We start from the raw sequence: 23,047 nt of genomic DNA, 5'->3' as shown, positions 1-23,047 counted from the left end.
CCATCAAACAGGGGCACCGAGGCCCAGAAGAAGGAAATGATTTGGCCTTGGCCCCACAGATGGCCGATGACAGGCTGGGACTTGGACCTGTGCCTCCCAGTGCTGAGGCCCCTCTCACCAGCAGCCCAGGAAGTTTAGACGGCTCCGTGCAATTGTCACACCTCCTAGGTGTCCCTGACCCCTCAGACATGTCATATAGCACACAGATAGGTTCCTGGGGTCTCTCCTGTAATCTTGGGGCTGAAAGGCACAGGGTTGCTCTCTTCTGCCTCCGGCCAAGCCCCCTTCTTACAGGAGGCCTGAAGGGGCTGAGGGCCCAATTCTCCTCTCCCCCCACGCCCCCCACCCAGTCCCTGGCACACCCTGGCCCTCTTGGCCCCGGGCATTCCAGAGAAAACCACCCCACATCATTTAGATTCCGCTACTCCAAACTCATCAGCGTCATGATTTCATAACACCTGCTTGATGCCCAAGAAGCATTTGTGAGTTTCTTTCTTTTCCCTTTATTAAAAAAAAAAAAAAATAGTGGGGTATTGAAACAACAACAACAGAGCATTTCAGAGGCACAAACTTTTGCAGAAGAGAAGCTGGTGGCCTGGCCAGGCAAGGGGCTCTTGCTGACCTCAGGGAGGTGAGAGGGGGACTGAGGCCTGGGAAGGGGCAGGTTCCTCCGAATCTGTTGGAGGCAGTGCTAGGGGATCCCCATGCACCAGGTGGAGGGAGGCCTGGGGGTGGGCGCTGTCTCGGGTGGGGATGTGCCACTTCATCACCTTTGGCCTCTCCTCCAGCCAGCTGATAGCCCCAATTCCCAGGCCACCCTGGGCCCCTGGGGTCTCACGCTCTCCCTGCTCTTGGCTGCTGGAAATGCCAATGTGAATTGGGAGCACTGCTTCCTGGGGAGTCAGGGGAGCAAAGGAAGAAGGAGGCACTTGACGGCGGGACAACAGGCAGTAAGGAGATGCCTCCTGCTCTTCCGGCTGGTGTGCGGGGGTCGCAGGCTGGGGTGTCGGGGTGCTGTGGGTGAGTGGGGGAATCTTCCCCTGCTCCTGATCCAACAACTTCCTTCCTCACCTCCCCAAGGGCTCCCGAAGTTCCCTCTCAGCCGTGGGTGTGCTGAGCAGGGCAACCAACAGGTGGAAGGCACAGCCCCTGGGTTCCCTGTGTGACCTTGGGCAAGTCCCTTCTCAGGCCTCAGTTTCCTCAGCGGTAAAACAGGCAGGAGGACCCGGGGGGACAGAGTGGCCTGGATGATCTCAACGTTCCTTTCAGCCTCCATGGCCTCTTCTAGGATGGGCTGGTGGTTCCTCCAGGGGTGACAGCCCCACCTGATGCAGGACATGGGTGTACCGTGGGCTCAGGACGCAGGGGCCAGGGAACCGTGAGAGGGAGGGTGCTGAGGGAGCACTGATGAGTGCAGCAGGCAGCTCCCAGGAGGGTGACTGCGACACAGGAGGGCACGGGCTGGTTGACCAGCCAGAGGCCCCGTCGTGGCTCCTCCGTGGCCAGCTGGGGCAACAGGAAGCCCTGAGACTCTTCCAGGGGGTTCCCAGGGGAGCTGGTGGCTGAGGGCTGTGAAAATGCCTCCAGGGATTGGCCAGAGCTGGAGGCACCCACAGCTCCGGGTTCTGGGGTCTCCTCTGGAGCAGAAGCGGGTCTCTCAGGACTCAGTAAGCCTGCCTGGGCTGTGGCCTGGGCCCTGTCCTTAGAAACACCTTCTCTGCAAAGGGGTCACGGAGGGTCCGGGAAAGGCCTAGAAAAAGATGTTTGCTTTCTTTAAGGAGGAGACAGAGAGCGAGGGGGTGAGGGATGGAGTGCACAGGAGCTGGTGTCTGTCTTAGTGTGTGTGTGTCGGGGGGCGGGCGGTGGGGGACGCAGTGAAGAACAGAAGAAAAACAGGAGGGAAGAAAAAGATAAAAGGAAAGAGAGAAAGAAGAGAAAGGAGGGGAGGGAGAAGGGGAAAACAGAAGGGTTAGAAATGCAGGAAATAAAAGAGAAAAAAGAGAGGCGAGGTGGGTGAGACAGATAAGAGAGAAGGAAGAGAAAGCAGCGGCAAGACAGCGAGGAGCGCGCGCGAGAAAGCGTGGAGCTGCCGGCGGCCTGGCTGCGGGGGGCGTGCCTAGGCGGGCGCTGGGCGGGGCCTCCCTTCCCCCCTGCCGTCCAGCTTCCGGTCCTTGCGCGGGCGCCGATCTTTCCCGCTCTTCTTCTGGTTGGGGTTACTTTCTGCAACGAGAGCGCGGGGCGTTGTTGCTGAGGCCATCCTGACAGACGAGGGTGCCCCCCACTCCCCGCAGCAGGCTCGGAATGACATGGGGGTGCTGACCTGAGAATCACTCCTTTTTGGAGTTGGGACGGCAGCAACACTTACCCCAAACCGGACACTCCCCTCAGTTCCTCGGCGGGGGGTGGGGAGGGCGCTGACCTGCTGAGCACCACCCATGCTGGGCATCTGCCCCGCCAGGCCTGGAGGCCCACTGTTGGGACCCAGTTGGGACTTAGGGTGGCCTCGAGGGGGCGCCCATGACTCCCACGTGCACTCACTGTGAGGTGTACAGGGCTCTTCGCTGGAGACTCAGCACCTTTCACCTGGGTCCCGGCACCAACCTTCCCACTCAGCTTGGGCCCAGCTCTGCCCTCAAAACGACAACAGTAACGTCAGCACTTAGCTGATGCTCCCACTGAGTATGTCACCCTCACGACAGCTGGGAAGCAGGCGCAGGCCCACTGCCCCATCTGACGCCGTCACCGGGGTCTGTGCCTCACCCACTTCCCACCGTGGGGAGTGGATGCAAACCCCAGACCTGCCTCGGGATCCTGACCCCATTGTGCCCCACTCCCCATGCCCCGTGGAGCTGGGGTGAGTTTCTAACACAAACATCTTATCAAGTCCCATTTCTCAGGTGAGGTGACTGAGGCCCAGGTGGGGCCTCACTTAACTCAGTGGCACAGCCTGGGCTGGAGTTCTGGGCATCACTTTCAAGTGACTCCTCACTCACTTGGAGGAAAAGACCATGTTGTCTCCGTGGCCTCCCCGCACCCGCCCCAGCCCCCTTGCTCACACCGTCCTGGCCACTGGCAGGTTCATGCCACCTCCACACCTTTGCACTGGCTTTGCCCTCCGCCTGGAATGCTCTTCCCATTGTTTTTTGTCATTATTATTATCAACAGGTGAGAAGACTGAGGCATGGCTGGGAGCAGGTCCAGCCCTAAATTTCTGTTTTTAAAGTGTCTCCACATCCAGGCCGTTTTCACCCATCGTTGGCCCCATACTCTTCTCCCACAGGAGCTGTGTGCCCCCTTAAACATGAAGGAACCGAGGCTCAGGGAACCACTTCCCAAGGTCACAGGGTCAGGCAGTTAGAGAGCTGGGAGTGACAAGGGGAGGGCAATTTTATTACCTGAGTATCAGCTGTGTGCCCGCCTCCTCTGGAGTCAGGGCTCCTCCCTTCTCAGGGTCATCCCCTGAGACCTGGCTGCCCGCTTCTGTGGCCCCCTACACCCACTCCTGGGCCCTTCAGGGGCGCTGAAGCCAGGTGCCCCTCTAAGCTCCCGCTGACTGTGTCAGCCCTCAGGGGAGGACAGCATCTGGGGGATGGGGTGGGGGGCTGCCTGAGGGGCCCTTGCCAGCTGTGAAGGTGGGAAATGGGGTGAGAGGCTTTGGGTCCCCACCTCTTCCCTAGGCCTGCCTACCCACCCACACCTGCCATCCACAAGTGTTGACTGAGCACCTACTATGTGCCAGGCCCTGTTCTAGGTGCTAGAGGGGGCTGGAAATAAAGCAAAGAGCTTGCTTTCACTGGAGGTCCCACTCTATCGAGGAAGACAGACATTAAACATGCAAAGAAGGTGCACGATCATTTCAGGAAGATTTAAGAGCTTGTGACGTGATATGATGGAAAGTGACTCTTGGTTGGGGGAAGCTCATGGAAGGCTCTCTGAGGAGGGACGTTTGAGCAGATGCCGCAGGGAGCCCACAGCAGGGCTGTTGTGAGGACCAAAGGCATCATATTTACAAAGCACTTAGCACAGTGCCCGGCATGTGGTCAGCGCTTCCGGATATTCGCTGCTGTTGCTATTGTTGTTATTATTCTTATTGTTATTACCTGGGGGGACAGCTTTCCTCTCTCAATCCCTCCACAGCCAATCAGCCACTAGCTCTCAGATGCCATGAGAGATGTGGCCATAGTGCTACAGACACCTGTCCGTCTGTGTGGGTGCTTCCTCAGGTCTGGGGTCTCTTAGTTTCTCTGGTCCCATCTCAAACTCATCCTCTGTCCCCAGCTGCCCACTATGGCCCTGAGGCGCCTCCATCTCTGTTACCTGCACTCCCAACCCAGACACCACAAGCCCTTCTGAAACCAGGGGTGCCCCTGGGTTTAAGTCCTGACTCCACCCCGACCCAGTGAGCCCCAGGTCACCTAGCTCCAGGGCCCTCATCCTTACCGTGGCTGTAGATTCTTCTTTGCACACAGACCTATGTTTGAATTCCAGGTCCACCCTTCCCTAGCTGTGTGACCCTTGAGCAAGTGGCTCAACCTCTCTGGGCCTTAATCTCCTCATCGGTAAAACTAGAATAACAATACCCACCTCATAGTGTCATTGTGCAGATTAAATGACTTAATGAATGTAGAGAATTATCACAGTGCCCTGTGCATGGTAGGTGCACAGTTAACATTAGCTAATGCCACATTATTACTACTCACTGTTTACATCTTACCCACACACTCTGCGGCCTCTCTTCTATTTAAATCAGTGGTTCTTCATAGCCAGTGGGGGTATTCTGGAACTCCGTGGTGATCTCGGTTGTTACAATGAAGGGGTTCCCTGGGCCATTCAGTGGAAGGGATGGGGGGGTGCTGCGTGGGACAGTCCCCCAGGAAGAAGACCCCATCCCAGCCAGTTCTCTAACGGCTGCTCCAGCCTCACGTAGGGAGCTCAGAGTTGAACTCTGTCTCCTGTGTGAATGCCAAGTGTTTGGGAACACTTGTCCGTTACTGAATATTCTAGGGCTGCCAGCGTGGTGTCAATCGAGAAGTCAGACAGTTTTGTTGGACTTTACTAAGAGCTGGTCGCCATTTGGGAATTTGCATCTCTGATGGCAACACAGCTGTGCATGAGGCCCTGACCGTGGACGGCTACCACTTTCACTGTGATTTGACTTTGGTCAGTACTCTCTGGTGCCTTGGGCCCAAGCGCTGCCATAATGAAATTTCTTTTATTTCTCTTTTATAGTTAAGCACTATACTGAATCTTTTAAAAAATGACCAGTGCCAGTGGGTCACATTATCCATGACTTTGTTTCAGAGTGTAAAGAGGGCGTCCCAAGTCCTTTGACAGGAGGTGTCAGTCTGAAAGGGTCGCAAACTCCCGCTGGAAAGGGCAAGCTTGATCTTCCCAAGGGGTCTGGGACTGACCCCAGTAGGAGGACACCAGAGGGGGCAATGCTCAAGACACAGAAAGGTGTGGCTAGTGGGGGGCTTTCAGGCAGCCTTACAGGGACTCGTTGTGGGGGCTGTGTCCCAAGGCCACTCAGAGCCACCCTGGGCCCTGCCTGCTGCTGCCCCCCGTGCCCGGCCTGGTGCTCACCTCCTAGGCAGGGCCTCCGAATGGGACATTGCCTTGACTCAGATAGCACCTGGCAGGTGGCTGCCTCCTCCCGCCCGGCCCGGCCGGCCTCCCGCACGCGGGTCTCCAGGCCCCAGGCTGAGCCGCAGGTCTTCCCGTTGTGTGTGCAGGGGCTCCAGCGGCCCCAGGGGCCCAGCTCACACTCCTCTGTGAGGTGGAGAGACAGACAGACAGATGGGGTCAGCCGGCAGTGAGTGTTCCTCAGCTCAAGGGCAGGGTCTGAGCGGTTCAGTTCCCTGAAGACACCATCTCCTCATGCAAAGGGGTCACAGGCTATTACAAGCAGCAGAGGGGGACGTTTAAACAGCTATTTGTAAGAGCCTGGGCTGAGAGCTGTACTAGAGCAAGCACAGGCTGCTGCGGCCCAGAAGCCTGAGGGACCCGTTGTGTGGCTTTAAAGGGGAAGGCTTCCCTGAGGAGGTGACAAAGGAGCTAAAGGGAGAGGGGACATCTCCACCAGGTGGTGATGGAAGGAAGTGCATGCGGGGCAGCTGTGTACAGCCTGGGGGACTGGCCACCCTGTGTCAGGGACAAGGAAGCTACAGTGGGGGTGGAGTGAAGGTTCAAGGTCAGCTGGGAGGCCCTCGGGGCCAGGACCTGGATTTTGAACTTGATCGTGTGCCTTTGATCAGCTGTAGGAGGTGGGAGCTACACTGGGCTGTTGTGAGGAAAAATGAAGTCACGGACATGAAAGGTCTTAGTAGGGAGACATTTTCAAAATATATGAACATATATAGTATTCTTTCACATTTGATTCTTTTAAGAGTTCCTGAAAGGTAGGCAGAGAATCGGGCAGCTATTAATACCCCATTTTTCAGATTAGGACACTGAGGTCTAGAGCAGGTGAGGGGCTTGCTAAGGGAACAGAGAAGGAGCTCACAAAACAGAACTGCAAGTGTTTAAGATCCAGTTGGGCCCAGAAACCAGCTCTCCAGACCTTTGAATGATGGTCCTTCACAGATGCATTCATTTGGGAAGCAAAAACTGAGCACCTACTGTGTGCCACCTGCCGTGCTGGGTGCCGAGGTGCAGCAGGAACAAGACAGACCCTGCCGGTCTGTCTTCTGGTCTTGGGTCTTCCTCTCAGAGTTCACTGTCTAGAGCAGTCAGGCTGGAAGGCAGGGTGCTCTGACAGTGATGGGGAAAAACAGGCAGCTGTGGGAGACCAGAGGGTCCCAGCCTGGGTGACCTGGAAGGCTTCCTGGAGGAGGAGACTCCTGATCTGTGTCTTGAAGTAGGGCTGGGGAGGTCAGCCAGGCTCAGGGAGGGGCAGGAAGGAGAAGTGCTCCAGGTGAAAGGAATAACCCTAGCAAAATCCCCAGGATGACTCTGCCCTCATGGGGAAGTTGGAGCACGGACTCAAATGGGGAAGGAAAAAAATGATAGGGGTGGAGAGGTGGCAGATGGGGACCAGGCTGCCTATAGCCTGGGGGCTCTACCTGAGGACAATGGGAGCCACTGAAGGGCCTTGAGCAGAAGAGAAGCCTGATCAGATTGTCATTTTGAAATAATCACTCTTGCTTCTGAAATGAGCCAGCTGGGCTAGAGGCAGTGAGACCAGAGGCAGGCAGGTAGGCAAGAGGCTGTGGCCAAGGTCCCAGCAATGGGCAGAGGGTGGGGAGAAAGGGATGTGTGGGGATGGGGTGGGGAAAAGGGGGAAGGAGGGGTGCGGCAGGTTGGGGAGCTTTATTCTGCTTCATTTCCCCCAGAGTTCTTTTTACCACCTAACATCTGTATGTATTTTTGTGTGTCTTCCGTCTCCCCACTAAAATGTCACGTCTATAAGGGCAGAAGCTTTGTCTGTTTTGTTCACTGATGTGTCCCCAGCAACTTTGAAAGTGCCTGGAGCATAGAAGATGCTCTAGTAAATATTTCCTGAGTGAAAGAACGAGATTGGATTGGATGTAGGAGGAGAGAGAAGAGCCCACAGTGATGCCCGGAGCTGGTTATTGATGGAGGAAGCCCAGAGGAAGCCCCAGGCTGGGGATGGGGAGGGAGGGAAGGAGGCATCCATAGGGCAGGTGAGGATGTGAGTCTGCTGCCCATGGAGAAATGCAGTTGAGGACAGTGAGTTAGGAGCCATCAGCTTTTGGAATGACCGTGAACACGTGCCCAGAGAGAATGTATAGGCAGAGATATGTGATTTAGGTGAGAACACTGGAGAATACCCTTGTGTAAGGACAGATCACAGAGGAGGGGCTCACACAGGAGTCTGAAAAGGAGTGATGGGAAAACAGAACAGTAATGACAGCTCATATGATGTGTAATAATAATGACATGCATTGAGCATTTGCTGTGTTAGTTACTGTATTAAGTACTTTAAATTGTATTCATTTACCCCTTACGACAACCCCCCCCCATGAAGTAGGTTCTATGTCCTACTGTAATTTTTTTAACGTTTGGAGAAACTGAGGGACAGAGAGCTTAACTGGCTTGCTCAAGGTCACTGATGGTGAATTTTAGAGCTAGCATTTGAAGCCAGGCCTTATTCCAAAATCAATGCTCTTCTTCTGTGCTCTGTGGCCTCTCTTGGCAATAATACTGATGTAGATGTTGGTAGTAATAGTAATCATAATGGTGCTTATGATGGGTCTAGTGTATTGAAGGGTTCTTATGTGTACCTGACACGGTGTTGGGCTTCCCATCACCACGTGACATTCTCCTATGATTTCTTCCAGGTCTCCTGACACCCCTCACCAGCCCCTGCTCCAGGGAGGGAGGGGACAGGGCAGGGTGGGGATGCCCCCACTCACCCTGGCACTCCCGTGTGCTCTGCTGGGCCGCGGTGCCCGGCGGGCAGGTGGGCAGACACTTTCCCTTGTACAGGTAAAACCGCCTCTTGCACTGGATGCAGAAGTCCTGGCTGAAGCAGCTCTCACATGTGGACCCACATTCTGTAATACAGCAGGGCCACCCTTGGTGAGGGTGGCTGCCCAGGGAGGGGACCCTCTGGGACTGCCTGGGACTGGGGAGGGCCTCTGAGTAGCCCAAGCTCTGTAGCACTGGGGTCTGGATTCAGTGTGTCCTTTGAAGCCCAGACTTGTCCAGGGTCAAACTGAGCCTCATTCAAGAACTCTTGTTCTCATTTGAATTGAGGCTCAGTGGGGGCAGGTGACATGTCCAAGGTAACATGGTTATTTTGATTTCCTTTCTCATTTTAGCTGAGGCTCAGAGAGGGCAAGTAAGTTGCCTAAAGTCACACAGTAAATCTGGACTGGGAGTGAGGACTCCCTACTCCATTTCCATCAAATCTCAGAGATGGTCATGATTTGTCCAGGTCACAGTGAAAATTAGAGTTAGGAGTTAGGGCTCCTTTTCCCATTGAGCTAGGCCCAGAGAGAGTGAGTAGCCTGCCAAAGGCCACAAAGCCAAACTAGGGCAGAAGTGAAGGTCCCCTGTCTCATTCGTGTTGAGCCCAGAGAGGGCACTGACTTGCTAAGGGCTTCACAGCCAGCTTGAAAGCCAGCAAGTATCTCAGAGTCTGGGCTCAGGCGTATAGTACTTCCCCGGGGGCTGCGTTGGGCTGGAGGCAGGATGTGGGCCAGGCATGCTCAGGAGGACAGTGCTAGCACAGGACAAGCGAGGGGCCACGTACTTCTGCACCTGTTGACCTCCTGACCGCGGACGCCGAAGTAGCCGGGGGGACAGTCATGCACACACTTGCCGTACTGGCGGATACCTTCCCGGCGGATGAACAGGAAGAGCCTCTGCTGGCAGGTGGAGCAGCCATTCTCCTCTGAGCAGATGACACAGCCTGTGCAGTTGCCCCCCAGACCAGTGCCCACTGCCAGCCAGACCAGGGTGGAGGGTGGGGAAAGGAAGAGAGAGATAGTCAAACCATATGCGTGAGCAGCTCAGACTGTCTCACTGGTATAGCAATTGAGCACGTGGCCACCCAGATGACTACATTTCCCATGCAACTAGATGTGGTTGGCGACCAAAATCTAGTGTGTTGTAAGGTAAAGCAGTGTGTGCAACTTCTAGAGAGCTTAAAGGGCAGGGGCATACCCTTTGTCATCCCCTCATCCTTCCTGTTGGGTGGAATGTGAACATGATGGCTGGAGCATGAGCATCTATTTTGGATCATGAGACAGAGACCATGTGTTAAGGATACTGGAGGAATAAGATAAAAAGATCCTGGGTCCTCGAGGAAGGTAGAAGTGCTGCATCAGCCCTCTTCTGCCTGTGCAGACTGTTACATGAGAGAAAAATCAGTATCTATTTTGTTCATACCACCGTTATTTGGAGTCCTCTGTCACTCACAGACAAACTTGATCTTCACTAACATAGTGTGTATGTTTGACTGGGTGTGGGGTGCACATGCCTGTGGAGGAGCCCCTCACCCTCCTGCTGCCCCCCATTCCTCACTGCCACCATTATCAAAGGCTCCCCAAATCATCAAGTATAGCAAGTGGAGGAAAGGAACTTTTTGTTGTTCCAGAATTGGCAACCAGGGCTCAAAACTGCGAAGAAAGAGGTGGAAAATACCCTGGAAAGAGAGCTTCTCCAAGGCTTATAGGGAGTCTCTGCTGTCTGACCACCACCTGATCAAGCTGACCCCCTAGAGAGGGGGACTCAGGGGACTTAGGAGCTGTCAGCCTGGGGAAGGGGGAGCGCTGTGGCTTTGCCGCTGTTCCCAACTCCCAAACCAAGAGGGAGGAGAGGCAAGGGTACCCCTCACAGAGACGGATGCCTGCAAAAAGGGGTGACCAGCACCTCATGCCTTGGTTGGACATGAACCTGTGTGGCAGCCCTGCAGGTCTGCCCCGTCCAACATCTCTTTGAGCAGAGAAAAGAGACCAGGAGAGAGAAGGGCCAAGTTGGGAGGGGGAGGCAGCAGAAGAACCTGCACATCCTTCACGGCAAGCAAGGGGGTTCTCAGCAGCGAGGGCCCCCTAGGAGTAGCCAGGCTCAAGTGCCGCTGCTGCTGCCTCCCCAAGAAGGCTGGTTGCTGGCGGGTGCCCCAGCAAGGGGCAGCAGGGCAGACCATCGGGGGAAGATGGTATTTGGGGAGAGTCAGAAAGTGACCAGGTGTCATTAAGGGACAGAAGAGGACCAGGCAGCTTCTTAGACACAGCAATTAGGGAAACATGAAGCTGTTTCACGTATGTTAATACTCCATCAAGGTCAGCCTGTTTAATAAACTACTTATACACTTTGGCCCACCCGAGCCCATGGCCACCTAGCAGGGGACATTCTTGACTCTCCAGCCTCACCCCCACCCCCTTCCTATTGGTGCCCCATCTTCCTTTCAGAGGAATTCCCTGTTGTGAGAGGCCCTGGAGAAGGGCAAATCCTGGTGCCTGCCCCCAGAAACAGAATCCATAGAGGCCTGGCCCTTCAAGTCGACAGTGAGTGGGCATTGACCAAAAACCTGACCAATCAGATATGCCTGGTAGTAGGGCTGAAGCCCACAGAAGCGACTGTAATAGCAACGCAGATGGTGACAAAGCAAAACTCTTACTAACCACTGTCTCTTGGAAGAGCTTAGGGGTCACTCAGCACAACCCATGCCACATCACTGGGGATGCTGAAGCCAGAGGAGGTGCAGGCTTCCCCAAGGTCAGGTAGCCAAACAGCAAAGAAATTCCAATTAGAGCTACAGCACTATTTGTAGAGTGATATTTCAACATGCTGCAGAAAAAAGAACCCAACAAGGACCCTCCCCTGACCTCAGAGGGTGCGGGGTGTGTGTGTGTGTGCGCGCGCGCGCGCACACGCACACGCACAGGTGATGAGTCTCAACTTAGCATCATTCATCACCGGGGTTTTGTAGAGAGTTGTCTCTGCCTCCTGCTGCATCCTTGATCCCGGCAGTTGGTAGGTTGCCCTCTAGTGCCTCTATGTTGTAGTGGCACCTCTGACTTTTTGATTCTGATGGCCTCACTCAGGCTTGTCATCATATCTCTAACACACTAGAAAGAGCAGTACTGTTCCTCCCACTTCCCCAAGGTCACGGGTATAGAGACCTGAATGCTAATTTTTATGAATAATAAGTGACGACAACTAGAGCTTGTACAATGCTGCTTTAGAAAGAGCCAAACTTGATGCTTCTTAAACCTGACTGTGCATAAGAATCCCCAGGGAGGTTGTAAAGTATATAGGCCCAGGAATGTGCATTTAAACAAGACCAAAATAGATGTAATTGGCACTGTGGAAGTGTCTTCCCTGCTCACAATCTCCTTTCCCTGAGAACGAGACGTGGCAAATATTCTTGTACTGCATGACCCTGTCCCCTGGCCAGTGGTGGACAGGCTGTACCAGGGCCTGACAGTTCATCCAGGCTGGGACAATTAGACCATCTCTCTTGAGAATTTTGACTGTGGGCCAACAGACAATGGTCTAGGATGGCCTCTTGACCTAAGGACGTTTGTAGGAGGGCAAGGTGGCCTGTGCGAGAAGCTTTGGTGAGCACTGGCATCTGTGGCACCTTTCTTTGCTCACAGAGGCCCCATCTTTGACTTTCAGGTTCGTGTGGAACCATCTCTGTCCAGATGCATTTAACCTGGGATTCGGCAACCAGAGAACCAGGTCCCCTTGACTGCAGTGATTGGTTCAGACACAGGCACATGTTTCAACTAGAGCTAGTCTTAGGATTGCGTGTGTGTGTGTGTGTGTGTGTGTGTGTGTGTGTGTGTGTGTGTGTTTGCACTCTGTTTGGATTTGAGAAGATGTAGACCAGAGCTGGTGGGCAACGCATGAGGGGTGAGTGTCCCGAGAATGGAGGCCACACAAGAGATTGTCTGTGCACCCGGATCCACCCCTAGGAGGGTCCATAAAGTCTCTTCTTTTCTAAAGCCATTTTGAGTAGGGTTTTCTGTCACGTGCAGCCAAACACTCCTGACCACACAGAAGCAGAGAGAGAGAGAGAAAAAATAAATCAGATGCAGGGAGAGAAAAAAAAGCAACCAGAAACTTCATGGGCCGTAGATGGTCAGACAGAGTTTCTGACCATCTTCCAAGCCCAGGTTCCAGTCCCCCAAGGCTTGGCTCACCCCATAGCTCCAAAGAAAGTCAGTAGTTCACTTGAGCTAGCTCTCCTCCTGTCAAATTGCAATCAAAATGATGTATCTCGGGCTTCCCTGGTGGCGCAGTGGTTGAGAGTCCGCCTGCCGATGCAGGGGACACGGGTTCGTGCCCCGGTCCGGGAAGATCCCGCATGCCGCGGAGCGGCTGGGCCCATGAGCCATGGCCCCTGAGCCTGCGCGTCCGGAGCCTGTGCTCCGCAACGGGAGAGGCCACAACAGTGAGAGGCCCGCGTACCGCAAAAAAAAAAAAAAAAAAAAAAAGATGTATCTCACCAGATAGGTGGAGCCCAACAGATCATGGTGGAGCAGTTCTGCTTCAAGGCCAAGGGACCTGAAGCACTGCCCGCCCAGCCTGACCATGGCACGCCAAGGGACCCTGGGATTGTAGGGAGCACAGTTTGAAAACCCCTGGCTCCTTCTACACCTCAACTGCATGCTGGCCTTCTTTGCTGCCCTCTAGCAGCTCTGATACACGTTTCTAAATGAAGTATTTGAGCTCTGATTTGCAAGTTCCCCGAGCTTTCTTGGGGCATCAGAGGGGAAGGCACCCCCTGTGATTTCCCTTAATCAGTATCTCCCATAATCAAGACCATCCTCCCCTGGTCAAAGTGTCAGTTGTACCAAAAAGGATGGCCTTGTGCTGCTCCAGCAGCTGGAGGGGCTTGGAATGACATCTGAGTCCTACTGTCCTTCCCCAAGCACCCAGGGGACAAGCTGAGACTTGGACGTCCATGTTATGGAGAATGACAGTGGGGTTGGCAGTTTACAGAGGGATGCAGGCTTATAACAACTCTGTACGTGCATTAGCCCAAGGCTGAGTGATCCATCCATCCATTCATTCAACAGTTACTGAGCCCCTGCTTTCTGTGAGGTCCAGTGCTGGGGGCTCGATGGTTATGAAATGTGGCAGCAGCTGTGTGATCACGGGCAAAGTACTTTTAACTCTCTGGGCCTCAGTTATTCTAGCTGTAAAAGGAGGGATAATGCTTAACTTGCAGTGCTGTTGTGATGAAAGGAGATGGTACATGGAAAACTCTTAGCTTAAGGCCTGGCAGCAGACTTCTGATAAATTGGATATCTTGTTATTATATTGTTTTCTGCCCTCAAATACCTAAGGACATGTATTATGGTCCAGATGCCCAGGTTCAAATCCTGGCTCCACCACCCACTGACTGACCTTGGATAAGTACCTTCATCAATGTGGGCCTCAGTTTCTCCACCTGAAAAACTGTGGCAACAACCCCTACTCCCACACATTTTGTTATGAGGTGTGTGCAAGCAGCAAGTACCTGGCATGTCGTAGGTCCTTCTCCATAAATATCAATTCCTCTCCTGTTCCCTCACTGACACGATACATGGTGGGATTGTCAGCCCACATTTGGACCCTCCTCCCCTTTCACTGGTGAGAAAATGGAGGCCAGAGGCATTGGTGGAGGACAGCCACCAACCACCATCTCCAGGGAGATGGTCTTTCATCCTCAGGATGGTGAAGGGCTCAGGGAAGAGACAGAGGAGGCAGATTTGGTCTTGGGTGAAGGGCAGGTTTTTCTTTCTGTTGGGATCAGGGAATGACCTGTGCTCTTTGAAACAAGGGTTCCTAACCTCAGAGTCATCCACATCCTGAGAATGAGCCCAAGCCCCTTGTTGCTTTTGTTTGTTTTGTGGTACGCGGGCCTCTCACTGTCGTGGCCTCTCCCGTTGTGGAGCACAGGCTCCGGACGCGCAGGCTCAGCGGCCACGGCTCACGGGCCCAGCTGCTCCACGGCATGTGGGATCTTCCCGGACCAGGGCAAGAACCCGTGACCCCTGCATCAGCAGGTGGACTCTCAACCACTGCGCCACCAGGGAAGCCCTCCAAGCCCCTTGTTCTGATAGGAGTCAATGGTTCAGTGTTTGCAAGTGAGCTCTATATTTTTTCATTTAGGGATTTGAGTGGATTCAGGGCCATCTCTGCATTATCATGCCTCCCACCCACCTTCACTCTGCAGTGCTTTCCTTGAGGGGGTCAAAAGGCACAGGGAGACATCTTGGACCCTGAAAGTTACCTGTTTTCCCCAGACAGGCTCATCTCCTCAGCAGCCCACAGTGCGTCTGTCAATGAAAAATCCTCAATACCCAAAAGCCAAGAACTCCAGCCACACACTTAAAAAAAACCAAAAAAAAAAAAAATTTTGCCAACATTTAAAAAAATCAGATTTCACATAAGAAGCTGGAATTTGGACTTCTCTGGAAAAGGTATGAATACCTGCTAACACTGGGCCTGCATTCCTGCAGGGCAACATTTGGTTGGAGTTCCATAGATGGGGCATGTGCTCTCCAGTTTGTCAGTACCCCCCCCCCCACTGTTACCCCTGACACTGAGGGCAAAGGTCAGCTGCCGTGTGTTTTCCCCCTCGAGCTGCTGTTTGTCTTGTACCTGCTTCATTCGTTCACATTAGAAGGCAACGTAGAGCAGGGGGCCCCAAACTTGGGCACGCGTCAAATTCACCTAGAGGGCTTGTTAAAAACACAGATTGCTGGCCTTCCCCTAGAGTTGCTGACCCAGTAAGTCTGGGGTTGGGCGGGGGGGAGGCTGAGAATCTGCACTGCTAACAGGTTCCCACTTTAAAGTGGAGTTGGGTTAAGAGCCAGACTGCTCGAGTTCAAATCCCAGCTCTACCCTTTATCCTTGCCCATGTGACCCTGAACTAGTGCCTTAATCTCTCTGTGCTTCAGTTTTCCCATCTGTAAAATAGAAATCACACTGGCCAACCTTACAGAACCTTGAGGAGCTGAGCAGGCTGGACACTTAATGAGGGTCTCAGTAATGTTACTGTCGCCACCTGCCACACCTCCATTGGTGTTTGTGATCTTGGACTTGCTTTGGCAATCAGTGCAGAACTTTTAATTTGATGTCAACATTTTTTGGGTAGAGTTTCTTCATAATTGGGATGTGCCCAGGGAAGTGTGTTTTGCATGAGAACATTGTGTGTCATGGTGGACTAAAGGATTTGACACAGCTGTCCCGAAGGACTCCCTGTGGGTGAGGAAGATGGGGAAGAAGAAAAAGAGACCGCTGCTCCCTGCCCCAAGGCAGTGCAACCTGAGGAGGGCCAGGCCCTGCCCTGGGCCCTGCTATGTCCTTGAGAAGGATCCAGAACCATGTAGGGGGGCCCCACGCAGAGAGTGATGGGCAGTGCCTTCTCGGATCCCTGCCTGGCAGTGTGGGATGCATGTCGCCGATAACCAGAGGAAATAAACAACATCTGGGCTCCCGTCCGCCCGCTCAGACCGCCACATATGGGAGGCAGTCACTGCCACTGGAGGCTGGCTCAGAGGGCCCCAGGCACATTCCTGCCTCGGGGGCAGATTGCACCATCCTCAGCAAGGCACGGGCGCTAGAGATGACTCCAGGTTTGGAGACTCCTGCAGGTGTGGGGACATTGAGATGATCTCAGCTTGGCAGCATGACAAAACACCATTTTCTGGCTGGGTGATCTTAGGGAAGTGGCTTCACTATTCTAAACCTCAGTCTCCTCTTCTGCAAAATGGGGACAATGGTAGTAGCAATCACCTCCCAGGCACTTGTGAGCTCATCCATGCAAAGTACTTAGCACAGCTCATGGCTGATGAATGAGCATTATTTTATTACTTGCTTCATGGGAGATACATGAGAGGCACCCCGAGGTGCTCACTTGAGGGCTGGGGCCCAGCCTGGCTCATTCTCCTTCAAATTTCCACAGTCTTGCACATTGTAGGTGCCCACTATTTCTTAAAAGAAAGAATAATGCATGAATGAATGAATGAATGAATGATGGCTTAATAAAAGTTCTCAAAAACTCTTCTCAGGGAGGCTGCAGTCTAGTTGGGAGAACTAGGCTCATACATTGCAAAGTAAGATGATGATGTCTGCCCAGCAGAGCTCAGAGCCAGGGGCTGGGCACAGACTGCAGTCATCAGGGATGGTTTTCTGGAGAGGCAGATGTGGGGACGAGAGCAGGGCTAGTCTGTGTGGGAGAAAGAAAGGTTTTTAAGAGAGGTGAGTACATGACAGTATATAAGTTGGTGGCAGGGAGGGAGCTCGGGCAAGGAGCAGACAGTGAATCCCTGCTACGATGTCTGTGCATGACACCAAGGGCTTAATGCGTAGGACCCTCAGCATATAGTAACAATAGGCACACATCCAAATGGAAACTTGTAATCCTTTCCCCTCCTTCCCCGCAAACCTGCCTCTCCTGTCCATCTGGGTGAATGGCTACTCCACTCATGGTCAGAAATCTTGGAGTCACCCTGCCTCTTTTCTTTCCTTCCTGTCCCACATGGAATCTATCAGAAATTGGTCTGCACCAACACGTTTTCCCCCCTCCCTCCCAATCATCGCTTGCCCTGCTCCAGTCACGCTGGCCTCATCCTTGCCGTTCCTCAAACATGCCAAGACCACTCCCTCCTCAGGGCCTTTGCACTTGCCGCTCTCTCTGCCTGGAATGCCCTCCCCACATACATCCTCAGGGCTTACTCCACTTCAGGTCTCTGCTGGAATGTCCCCTCCTCTGTGAGACCTCCCTGACCACCTCGCCTGAAGTAGGACCCATCCCTGCATCCTTGTCTCACCCTGCTTTGTTTTTCTTTGGCATTTATCCGCACCTGATATGGGATGTGTTTGTTTGAATTTTTGGTGTCTCTTTCCCACCACTGAAAGGTGAGCTCCAGGAGGGCAGGGGTAAACCACAGCACACTCCACAGACTCTTTAGCACCATGCTTTGCTCACTTAAATTATCCTGGCGAGTGTTGCACATCACTGACTCATGCTTTTTTATAGCTGCTTACCATTCCATATAGAGATGCTGCAAAATTAATTTAGGTATACTTATTATATCTATTTCAGAGAGGAGGAAACTGAGGCCCAGGGCAGGGCTGCTGCTTGCCTGAGGTCACTTAGTAAGAGGACCCAGGCAGTGTGGCTGCAGAACCTGAAGGCTTCATCTCGAGGCCACACGGCCTCCCAGCTGCCAGTGTATCCCAGCACCTCCTTTAATCCTCCACACAGAATAACAGGTCCCCTTGCTAAGGCCTTGCTAGGTTCCCAGTGCTGTGCTAAGGCTACTGCCTCCTTCAATGTCCATTTGACCTTGACTGAGACAGGAAATTAGCTAAACAGTGGCAGTACATGTGTTCGCAGGACAGACCCTGCCTCTTCTGCATCTCTCATTCATTTTCCCCTCATCCCGTACTCATCTCCCCTCATTTCCATGATGTGGGGCAGATCAGTACCTGCGTGTTCAATCAGGGGTGACATGCCTATTTCCCCGTCCTTCAGGTCCCCTCTAAGCTCTCTACAAGTGATTCTCTTGCCACCCACCTAGGCCTGGGGAGGTGGGGAAGTGCCCTGCCCCAGCCCCTGCTTGAAATCCACATAGAATCATTTTCAGACATCGGCTTCCATGGGCTGGGGAGGTGGGGAGATGGAGGCTGGAAGTGGAGTCAGGGTTCATACCCACATCTGCTGTTTCCCAGCCAGTGGTGATCCTGAGATTTAAATCCACATCAGAATCACTTGGGGCTGCTTATTAAAAGCAGAGACACCTCCATCCCTCGATATATGCTGTTGGTTTAACGTGTACACTGGTGTGCCTGGGGTCATATGTGTATGAACTCGCGTGATTTTCAGAAACCACTCTGTGAGGTCAGCCAAGGCGTCCCAAACTCTAAGGAGCACACAGAGTGCCCAGGGACCTTGGGTTCAAGTGTAGATTTTGATGCTAAAGGTCTGGGCTGGGGCCTGAGATTCTGCTTTTGTACGATGCTCCTGGGGGATGCTGATTGTGCTGGTCCCCAGACCTCATTTTAAGAAGCAAGACGGGGCTTCCCTGGTGGCGCAGTGGTTGAGAGTCTGCCTGCGGATGCAGGGGATATGGGTTCGTGCCTTGGTCCGGGAAGATCCCACATGCCGTGAGCCATGGCCGCTGAGCCTGCGCGTCCGGAGCCTGTGCTCCGCAACGGGAGCAAGACGGCAGGTGCTGTTATTACTTCTTACTTTACTGAGGAGCAAACTAAGGCTCAAAGGCCAACAACTATAAGTCACAGAGTTAGGCAGAGCCCCCAAACTCTACTGTGTCACAATGCCTGTCCCTGCTGGCGTGACGATGGATGAGAGGTTGGGCTGATATTTGGAAGGGGCAACTTGGCCCCTCTTACCACTCATAGGAGGGGTATTTTCCCAAGTGGCCCAAGTTGAGGACAGTCCCTGCCAATCCCAGCATGGCAAGAAGAAGAGGGGTTGGGTTCGTGTGCCCTGAGCATGTGTGTGTCTCTGAGACAGTGGCAGGTGTGTGCGGACAGATGAGACCCATACCAAAAGGATTCTAGTGCCTAGAGGTTGAAGCATGGAGAAGGCCTTGGCTGTGCTACCGCTGCCCAGCCCTCCTGCTAGGTGGGGGAGGGTGGACAGTCCAGAGCGGGCTGCTTGTGCCTGGAATACCTCCCCGCATCAACCCAAATATCTGCTTCCTTAACCCTTAACGACCCACCCTGGATCCACAAGATATGATCTGCCTTCATTAGCTATTCATTAAGGGAGGTCACCCTTGTGTTCCTGATGGGAGCACTGGGGGCCCTGAGCAGCCCAGAGCAGCTGCCAGAGACCTTCAGAAAGTCACCGCTGCTTAAAAAAAAGAATTGTTGGCAGACAGCAGAAGCAAGAAGAACTACAATCCTGCAGCCTGTGGAACAAAAACCACATTCACAGAAAGACAGACAAGATGAGGAGGCAGAGGGCTATGTACCAGATGAAGGAACAAGATAAAGCCCCAGAAAAACAACTAAATGAAGTGGAAATAGGCAACCTTCCAGAAAAAGAATTCAGAATAATGATAGTGAAGATGATCCAGGACCTCGGAAAAAGAATGGAGGCAAAGATCGAGAAGATGCAAGAAATGTTTAACAGAGACCTAGAAGAATTAAAGAACAAACAGAGATGAACAATACAATAACTGAAATGAAAACTACACTGGAAGGAATCAATAGTAGAATAACTGAGGCAGAAGAACGGATAAGTGACCTGAAGACAGAATGGTGGAATTCACTGCTGCAGAAAGGAATAAAGAAAAAAGAATGAAAAGTAATGAAGACAGCCTAAGAGACCTCTGGGACAACATTAAACGCAACAACATTCACATTATAGGGGTCCCAGAAGGAGAAGAGAGAGAGAAAGGACCAGAGAAAATGTTTGAAGAGATTATAGTCGAAAACTTCCCTAACATGGGAAAGGAAATAGCCACCCAAGTCCAGGAAGCGCAGCGAGTCCCATACAGGATAAACCCAAGGAGAAACACACCGAGACACATAGTAATCAAATTGGCAAAAATTAAAGAAAAAGAAAAATTATTGGAAGCAGCAAGGGAAAAACGACAAATAACATACAAGGGAACTCCCATAAGGTTAACAGCTGATTTCTTAGCAGAGACTCTACAAGCCAGAAGAGAGTGGCATGATATACTTAAAGTGATGAAAGGGAAGAACCTACAACCAAGATTATTCTACCCAGCAAGGATCTCATTCAGATTTGATGGAGAAATCAAAAGCTTTACAGACAAGCAAAAGCTAAGAGAATTCAGCACCACCAAACCAGCTCTACACAAATGCTAAAGGAACTTCTCTAAGTGGGAAACTCAACAGAAGAAAAGGACCTACAAAAACAAACCCAAAACAATTAAGAAAATGGTCATAGGAACATACATATCGATAATTACCTTAAACATGAATGGATTAAATGCTCCAACCAAAAGACACAGGCTAGCTGAATGGATGCAGAAACAAGACCCATATATATGCTGTCTACAAGAGACCCACTTCAGACCTAGGGACACATACAGACTGAAAGTGAGGGGATGGAAAAAGATATTCCATGTAAATGGAAATCAAAAGAAAGCTAGAGTAGCAATACTCATATCAGATAAAATAGACTTTAAATTAAAGAATGTTACAAGAAACAAGGAAGGTCACTATATAATGATCAAGGGATCAATCCAAGAAGAAGATATAACAATTATAAATATATACGCACCCAACATAGGAGCACCTCAATACATAAGGCAACTGCTAACAGCAGTAAAAGAGGAAATCAACAGTAACACAAAAATAGTGGGGGACTTTAACACCTCACTTACACCAATGGACATATCATCCAAAATGAAAATAAATAAGGAAACAGAAGCTTTAAATGACACAATAGACCAGATAGATTTAATTGATATTTATAGGACATTCCATCCAAAAACAGCAGATTACACTTTCTTCTCAAGTGTGCAGGGAACATTCTCCAGGATAGATCACATCTTGGGTCACAAATCAAGCCTCATTAAATTTAAGAAAATTGAAATCATACTAAGCATCTTTTCTGACCACAACACTATGAGATTAGAAATGAATTACAGGGGAAAAAATGTAAAAAACAGAAACACATGGAGGCTAAACACTACGTTACTAAATAACAAAGAGATCACTGAAGAAATCAAAGAGGAAATCAAAAAATACCTAGAGACAAATGACAATGAAAACACGACAATCCAAAACCTATGGGACGCAGCAAAAGCAGTTCTAAGAGGGAAGTTTATAGCTATACAAGCCTACATCAAGAAACAAGAAAAATCTCAAATAAACAATCTCACCTTACACCTAAAGGAACTAGAGAAAGAAGAACAAACAAAACCCAAAGTTAGCGGAAGGAAAGAAATCATAAAGATCAGAGCAGAAATAAATGAAATAGAAACAAAGAAAACAATAGCAAAGATCAATAAAACTAAAAGCTGGTTCTCTGAGAAGATATACAAAATTGATCAACCATTAGCAAGACTCATCAAGAAAAAGAGGGAGAGTACTCAAATCAATAAAATTAGAAATGAAAAAGGAGAAGGTACAACAGACACTGCAGAAATACAAAGCATCCTAAGAGACTACTACCAGCAACTCTATGCCAATAAAACGGACAACCTGGAAGAAATGGACAAATTCTTAGAAAGGTATAACCTTCCAAAACTGAACCAAGAAGAAATAGAAAATATGAACATACCAATCACAAGTAATGAAATTGAAACTGTGAATAAAAATCTTCCAACAAACAAAAGTCCAGGACCAGATGGCTTCACAGGTAAATTCTATCAAACATTTAGAGAAGAGCTAACACCCATCCTTCTCAAACTCTTCCAAAAAATTGTGGAGGAAGGAACACTCCCAAACTCATTCTATAAGGCCACCATCACCCTGATACCAAAACCAGACAAAGATACTACAAAAAAAGAAAATTACAGACCAATATCACTGATGAATATAGATGCAAAAATCCTTAACAAAATACTAGCACACAGAATCCAACAACACATGAAAAGGATCATACACCATGATCAAGTGGGATTTATCCCAGGGATGCAAGGATTCTTCAATGTACGCAAATCAATCAATGTGATACACCATATTAACAAATTGAAGAATAAAAACCATGTGATCATCTCAATAGATGCAGAAAAAGCTTTTGACAAAATTCAACACCCATTTATGATAAAAACTCTGCAGAAAGTGGGCACAGAGGGAACCTACCTCAACATAATAAAGGCCATATATGACAAACCCACAGAAAACATCATTCTCAATTGTGAAAAACTGAAGAAAGCATTTCCTCTAAGATCAGGAGCAAGACAAGGATATCCACTGTCACTGCTATTATTCAACAGTTTTGAAAGTCCTAGCCACAGCAATCAGAGAAGAAAAAGAAATAAAAGGAATACAAGTTGGAAAAGAACAAGTAAAACTGTCACTGTTTGCAGATGACATGATACTATACATAGAGAATCCTAAAGATGCCACTAGAAAACTACTCGAGCTAATCAATGAATTTGGTAAAGTTGCAGGATACAAAATTAATGCACAGAAATCTCTTGCATTCCTATACACTAATGATGAAAAATCTGAAAGAGAAATTAAGGAAACACTCCCATTTACCATTGCAACAAAAAGAATAAACTACCTAGGAATAAATCTACCTAGGGAGACGAAAGACCTGTATGCAGAAAACTATAAGACACTGACGAAAGAAATTAAAGATGATACCAACAGATGGAGAGATATACCATGTTCTTGGATTGGAAGAATCAATATTGTGAGAATGACTATAGTACCCAAAGCAATCTACAGATTCAATGCAACCCCTATCAAATTACCAATGGCAGTTTTTACAGAACTAGAACAAATCATCTTAAAATTTGTATGGAGACACAAAAGATCCTGAATAGCCAAAGCAGTCTTGAGCAAAAAAAATGGAGCTGGAGGAATCAGACTCCCTGACTTCAGACTATACTACAAAGCTACAGTAATCAAGACAATATGGTACTGGCACAAAAACAGAAATATAGATCAATGGAACAAG

General features: G+C 50.7%; 1 protein-coding gene across 1 annotated transcript in view; it reads right to left on the bottom strand.

The window, feature by feature from the left end:
• Window positions 1-2,116: 2,116 nt before the first annotated feature.
• RSPO4 (R-spondin 4) overlaps window positions 2,117-23,047 on the bottom strand; it is a gene marked incomplete at both ends in the record, with an annotated part of 39,440 nt that continues 18,509 nt past the window's right edge. Inside the window, 4 exons of the mRNA XM_082857815.1 lie at window positions 2,117-2,220; window positions 5,584-5,769; window positions 8,376-8,516; window positions 9,218-9,406. Coding sequence (XP_082713941.1) covers window positions 2,117-2,220; window positions 5,584-5,769; window positions 8,376-8,516; window positions 9,218-9,406 — 620 coding nt within the window. The remainder of the gene's footprint in view (window positions 2,221-5,583; window positions 5,770-8,375; window positions 8,517-9,217; window positions 9,407-23,047) is intronic.

This window comes from Leucopleurus acutus (genome assembly GCF_964270905.1).
Source record: "Leucopleurus acutus genome assembly, chromosome: 16".
Lineage (NCBI taxonomy): Eukaryota > Metazoa > Chordata > Mammalia > Artiodactyla > Delphinidae > Leucopleurus > Leucopleurus acutus.
This window is presented reverse-complemented; position numbering and strand designations above follow the sequence as displayed.